The sequence below is a fragment of the Schistocerca americana genome, chromosome 11, assembly GCF_021461395.2.
Source record: "Schistocerca americana isolate TAMUIC-IGC-003095 chromosome 11, iqSchAmer2.1, whole genome shotgun sequence".
Classification (NCBI taxonomy): domain Eukaryota; kingdom Metazoa; phylum Arthropoda; class Insecta; order Orthoptera; family Acrididae; genus Schistocerca; species Schistocerca americana.
The window spans coordinates 21,151,290-21,158,657 of record NC_060129.1 but is presented as its reverse complement, the minus strand read 5'-3'; the positions used below and the strand labels follow the sequence as shown (position 1 = coordinate 21,158,657).

The following is a 7,368-nucleotide window of genomic DNA, read 5'->3' as shown; positions in this document are numbered from 1 at the left end:
GTACCCAACTGAGTGAAACTTTTGTCACAGATGTCACATTTGTGAGGTCCCCTTCCCATGTGGACTAATGCATCTGTCTTGAGATCACCTGATCTAGCAAATGATTTGCCACAAATTTCACATTTGTGAGGTCGTTTCTAGGTGTGTATGAATGTTTGTTTCTTGAGATCGCCTGACTCTGCAAAATATTTCCCACAAATCTCACATTTGTGAGGTTTCTTTCCAGCGTGAATTAATGTTTGTCTGTTGAGATAGCGTGACGTAGCAACAGATTACCCACAAATCTCACAGTTGTGAGGTTCCTTTCCAGTGTGAATTAATAAATGCCTCTTGAGATTCCCTGACCTAGCAAAAGATTTCACACATTTGTGAGGTTTCTTTCCAGTGTGAATTAGTACATGATTCGTGAGATAACCTGATGTAGCAAAACATTTCCCACAAATCTCACATTTGTAGGGTTTCTTTGCAGTGTGAATTAATACATGAGTCTTGAGATAACCTGATGTAGCAAAACATTTCCCACAAATCTGACATTTGTAGGGTTTCTTTCCAGTGTGAAATAATACATGAGTCTTGAGATAACCTGATGTAGTAAAACATTTTCCACAAATCTCACATTTGTGAGGTTTCTTTCCAGTGTGAATTAATACATGAGTCTTGAGACAACCTGATGTAGCAAAACATTTTGCACAAATCTCACATTTGTGAGCTTTCTTTCCAGTGTGAATTAATACATGAGTCTTGAGATAACCTTTTATAGCAAAACATTTCCCACAAATCTCACATTTGTAGGGTTTCTTTCCAGTGTGAATTAATACATGAGTCCTGAGATAACCTGATGTAGTAAAACATTTTCCACAAATCTCACATTTGTGAGGTTTCTTTCCACTGTGAATTAATACATGAGTCTTGAGACAACCTGACGTAGCAAAACATTTTGCACAAATCTCACATTTGTGAGGCTTCTTTCCAGTGTGAACTAATACATGAGTCCTGAGACAATCTGATCTAGCAAAACATTTTCCACAAATCTCACATTTGTGAGGTTTGTTTCCAGTGTGAATTAATGTGTGCTTCTTGAGACTGCCTAACAAAGTAAAAGATTTCCCACAAATCTCACATTTGTGTACTTTCATTCCAGTGTGAATTAATAAATGAGTCTTCAGATCGCCTGACCTAGCAAACCATTTGGCACAAATACCACATTTGTTGGTTCTGTTTGCAATATGTAGATCAGCCTGGGCACTGACATTAACAGCTGTAGATAAAATTCCATAAGCACTTATTGCATCATTTGTCTTGTGTGTGTTACACATGTCATTAGAGGCCTTCTTTGAAGTTTTCCACGTTTCCTTATATGAAGACTGTTCAATGTGTTCTGTAACAGAAACTTCTGGCTCACTATCCAAGAAGATACTGCTTTGATGCTCATCACTATAGTCATATTTTTCATGGTGGCAAGCAGTTAAGCCATGATAATTCTCTCTCATTCTCAAATGTGTTTTCAAACTAACCTTACTGTGAAATACCTCACCACACCACTTACAAACATACAAAGGTGGTTGCATGCCATCAATGTGCATAAACACATGCATTATGAGTCTGTATTTTGAAGGAAAGTTCTGTTGGCAGAAATCACAGCTATATAGATGTAATTCCTTTTCCCTCTTACTACAGTCATATGGGGGGGCTACTGAGTATTCCTTATCAATAATCACATTTTCTGTACCAAACTCATGTGTTGACTTCTCCTCGTCTATCACTGAATCATCCTGGACCAGCCCATGGTGACAAATTCCTTCACATGATATGCCACAGCTCCCACCAGTAGTCTGAGTCAATCTGAAGAGTGAGGACAAGAATGTTAAATGTTGATATATATACAACAAAGAAACAATATTTGAGTGTCCATAAATCCAGTACTATAGGCCACAAGTCATAAAAGTGCATAAGAAATTGCATATTTAGTAACTGTTAATGATTTAAAGTTATTATATTCCTCCGGAAGGAAAGAACTGATGAGGTAAAAATGGTTTAAACCGAAATTAACCACAGGAAATTCAATAATGATGAATCTGAGTCACTGCTGATTTCATTTGAAATTTTAAATGAGACTTAAAATAATTCACTTTCATGTGTTACAATCTTTTCAAAATACAGTACTACAAGTTAACAGTTTACACCAATTTATTAAATGTATCAAAAAAATTCTTACATTCAAGGTATTTAAGATTTAATTAAGAGAAATAATTTTTAAATGTTCTTCTCCCATTATCTTTTTTTGTTTCGCAAACACTTTCACCTTTGGAAATGATAAATTTATTTCACCTAATTAACAGATTGTTTTTGTTTGATTCCCAATGAGTAAAGAACTAGTGCAAGCTTCAACATTTTGTTAGGTATCTAGAATGGATGTTAATCAGGTGAATAATGATGGTTCATGAACAAGAATCAATGTCACATCAATCAAGGGAAAAATCTGCATACTGATGAATGAATGTAAATGACACACTTGCAGGTGGTTTTAATCTAAGACTGTGTTTTTGGCACTGCAACTTGTATGAAGCCTTGCACAAATGGAAATACTGTCTGAAAAGATGTAAATAGTTGTAAATTTTCCAATATATTTGCACTGAGCCTTTTTGAAAATTTTTACATCTTCCTAACATCTGGTCATCTGGCATTGCAGAACACCATTGACTGAAGGGCACACATATAAATGGCCACTTCATCACCCATTAGACACCGCTAGCTGACACCACATATTGTGTGGCAGTGGTAACAGCTGATGCATGAGCTACCCCTGTAGTATCTGGGTCCCATTATTCCACCTGCAGTTAAACCCTTTCCCACAGAACGGAACTGTGATGCCTTTCAGGTCCCCAGTATGTGCATCATGTTTGACATGAAAGAGTATGAACTACTGATGGCATGCATACCCAGTGCTATCGTTTGCTCTGCGACTTTTGACTGTTTTGCGTTTTCTTGGGGATATAGTTTTGCGTGGCATGGTATCTGGTAAATTTCGAGTGTTTTTAAACTCTTAATTAGGATCACACGATTTTTTTAACGTAACTGGTATCATGGTGTGTGCCAGATTCCAGAAGTTGACAACTGTATCATTAGATATTGTAGCTTTTTTAAACTCAATTAGGTACAACATGCATTTTCATACATATGGAAGTTAAGTAACTGAACGTTAATAATTAAGAAAGAAATAAAAAAATATGCAAGTAAGGTTTCAGACAAATAGCTTTCTTTTTCTCAAAGTACTAGATATAAAACTTACAATTAAAATTTTATGCTATGCCAGTGAACCATAAACAAACCAGGATAAGAAAGAGAATTTGCTGAAAAATTCAACAATAAGTAAAGTTTGATGTTAATTATCAATTGTTTTAGAGACCTCCATGTAACCATTGTATAGGTACTGGGTACTTGTGTCATATCCTTAATATTTACTGCACAACATTTTTTGTGGCATGCACATTCATAAACTGTTCATGCAGTGATAATGGAAGTGCACATGTATTTTATCAACACACATACTACAGCCTGGACAGTAACAGTGCTGATGGCTCACACCACTGATGGTTAGAAATTTTGGCACTAAAGCTGTTACCTCTACTTTATTCCTTCTGTTGTTCTCTTGATTCTCAAACCAAAGAGCTGTCATCATGAACAAAAACCGTTTCTTACATTCTATATATATATATATATATATATATATATATATATATATATATATATATACCGGTACTCTCTATCCAACAACTAGTTGGGTCAGGGGATTAATGGGACTTCACCACCTTTACTCGGTCTTTCGGCTGAGGCTGGTTGTGACATGACAATGCATATATAGGCTAGTATTGTGATGGGGTCACAACTCCCAAAGACGCCCCCCCCCCCCGCCAGATTTTATACACCCCAACTGTTTGCGTCCAGTGTAATTCATGGGAAAGTGCGAATGTCTGCAAATGTTTGCGAGCTGTGTAACTGAGGTGAAACGTGGGGACCAGCCCGGTATTCACCTATTAGGATGAGGAAAACCGCCTAAAAACCCCTTCCAGGCTGGCTGGCACACCGGCCCTTCATCGTTAATCCTCTGTGCGGATTCGATCCAGGTTTGCTGTAGCTACCCGAATCCAGGAAGCAGCATATTAGTGCTCTTCGCTACCCTTGTGGGTCGTTTGATACATTGCCATGAAAATATAACATCTGCTTCCATCTACTAAGGAAATATTGTCAATGCATTTGATGTCAGGGTTGGAGACTGCTGTTAATACAAGCAAGCCTATAAAAAGCTTTTATCTCAGAAACATCAACATCATGCAAAGAAGGTATGTTCTTTTGAACATTTTTATATTATCAAGATTGTTCCAACACTGTTGAAACCCATCTAAAATTCCTCAAGGGAAAAGTACACCTGATTTGTTGTTCAGTGTCTCGATTTCTACCCATCACATTACCACTGAGTACCAGGGCAGGAATCTGCAAAGCAATGTTATATTGTCTAGCACAAACATTGCTTTGGTTGTGCATTTCTCCATTTGAAAGCGTTTCCCCTCCCACCACCACCACCACTGCCACCACCAAGGCCCTGTTGTGAATTTGTATCACCAAGTTTACAGTCTATTTTTTTAACACAGTCCATTGTAGCCAATGTCACGAATGATGATGATGATAATGTTGATGATGATGATGATGATGACAACACAAACACCCAGTTACCAGGCAGAGAAAGTCCCCAACCCGGCCACGAATCGAACCCGGGACCCCATGATCCAGAAGCAGCAATGCTAGCTACTAGACCATGATCTGCAGACAGAACTCATGGAGAATAACAAGTCCATTCAGGCAGGTTTTAATGATTAGAGATATGTGGCACACACTGCATATTGTAAAAGACACTAACACAAGACACATAACTATTACACTGTAATAACAACAATACACACAAGCTGTTGATAAAAACCTCTGCTGAGTAGCAATCATAGAATGATTGTGGTATCTCTGCAAGACGTCATAGCAACTTTATTATGAATTTATTGAGGGGGAAACTGTCTGATGTTTGGGTGCTGCAGCGTGCGCTCTATACTTTGTAGGATGCTGTAACATTGTAATGAAATAAAAGAGGAGAAACGATCAGAGCGATGATAATGGTCGTTCTGGTACATTTATTAGGATATGATCAGAAGTTATGTGTTCAAAATGGTCCACTGACTCTGCAACATGTTGTATCCAAGACATGACATGGTTAACAGTTGCCTATAGCATATTCAGTGTAATCAGATTGAGTGTCATCATATGATATCTTTCTGATCAGGAATATCTGGATACATCCCCAATAAATCTTTCAAATATCCCACCATGCACATGTCGCATGAACTTAGGTCGGGGGATCACTAAGGCCACATGTCTTTAAACTGCCTAGATATAATGTGGGTGATACCAAAGATTTCATGAAACCAATAGTTCACTCGACAACTGCCATATCATGCCACCCCATCTCACATCAAAATAATGGTGCAGACACTTGTGGTCTTGAAATGCTTGAATCACGTTACATAACAAGGTCCTTATAAAGTTCAGATGTCTCTGTACACCTAAGAGGTGCTTGACCTGTCACCTACAAGGAACAGCGACTCAGAATGAAGGGGCTTGTGAAATCACACCACACTGTCACATAAGCTGAGTGCAGTGGATGTTCCTGCCCAAGATTTGGGAGGACAACCCCATATGTGACAGTTCTGTGCATTCATGGCCCCATGCAGAGTAAAATATGCCTTGTACTTCCAAAGAATATTCCCCAGCCCAAAATTACTCTTTTCCAGGCATGCCAAAAATAAAGAAAAAGTCACAGCATTGTGGCCTATCCTGGAGCTTCTTTAGCAGCAAATTCTGAGCCTTATAGAGATATTAGTGTGAAATGTGCCACAAAATCTTTTGAACTGTTGACTGGGGGAGACACAGTAAGAGGCAGTGTGTGAGAGTGTGAGTGTGAGTGAGAGAGAGAGAGAGAGAGAGAGAGAGAGAGAGAGAGAGAGAGAGATCCTGTGACAACTCTAACACTTAATGCAGAATTTGAGGTATCTGCTGCATGGTCAGCTAAAAGCAACTTGAATGAGCGCTATGGGAATCTGCTGCACCACTAAATTCACCTATTTCTTCAAATTTCTTGATTGTATTCTTCACCATACTTATTGACATGGAGCTCTTCCCAGCCATTTATATCAATGATATTCTTGCAATGCAGTGCTGCTGTTCTGATAAAACAACTGTACCACCCATGCAAGGCGTCTCTTCTCAATAGGCATTTCATTTCATATGGAAACCTTAAACCTTTTTAACTGGGTGTATGTCCAGAAAAGAAATATTCTTAGATTTCCCAGTTAGAAACGTGCTTTCCAGGATGAAAAACGTTTTAGTGGGTGGAAGTACATTTTTCCATCTTGAAAGATATCGTTACCCTAGGAGCTGTAAACCTCATCAATCCCTTGAATGGTTATGGGTTTATAAGATTGTATAGAAGTTTCTGGCAGTTTAGGAATCTGAACCTAGCAAAAATCAAAGCATTTATGAAGGAACTTTGATGTGTGGCAACATGTCCACTACATATTTTCGTATGACGAAAGTATGAACACGAATTCCAACAATTACATCACAGTAGCTTCTAAAGCACTGAAAGATTATGACGTGCTTTTGTGGGCCAAGCATAGCTTGTGTCACATGATCTCGCCAGCCGATGACAGCAGACATTCAGAGCATAGGAAATGTGATGTCAGCCAATAACAAAATGAATGTTAAGCTGTGCAAACACACAAGCGGAAGAAGTTAATTGTTTAAATTACTGTACATCAGTACAACTACAAGGAAAGTTAAGTTTTCATATATAATACTGACATTCTAACAGCTTTTGCTGTTTTTCTGAGGGCACCAGTTTCAATTTTAGCAGCTTTATATTTCTGACAAGTACGATTATAAATTTCACTGATGTGCACCAGACACTTCGTGGGTTACGTGGTTGGATATGTGTTCTGTAGAGCACTTCGACTTCTCCCATAGTAAAGCCAGTTACATGTGAAATCACTCAAGAACTTCGCTCTTGTTTTTGAAAGGCAACTATATTTTTTGCCAGCATTATTGCATAATCTGTCAATGAGGAAAGTATAATAATTATGAAAGACTAAACTCGAAACTTCGTCATTTTTTGTATTACCTTTTCAACATATAGCAAATGCAAGTGTGCCACCAAAATTTAAAAATATAAGGCATAAATGACTTGTCCTCTGGGCCCAAAATTTTTTCACATTTGCTGGTGGTCAGCGTTAAGTCTTGAATGTGAATATAATGCTCCATGATTTAAGA

General features: G+C 38.1%; 1 protein-coding gene across 1 annotated transcript in view; it reads right to left on the bottom strand.

Annotated features, from left to right (window-relative positions):
• Window positions 1-272: 272 nt before the first annotated feature.
• Window positions 273-7,368, bottom strand: part of LOC124553957 (zinc finger protein 708-like) — an 88,446-nt gene continuing 81,350 nt past the window's right edge. Inside the window, exon 4 of the mRNA XM_047127972.1 lies at window positions 273-1,842. Within this exon, the coding sequence (XP_046983928.1) occupies window positions 273-1,842 (1,570 nt within the window). The remainder of the gene's footprint in view (window positions 1,843-7,368) is intronic.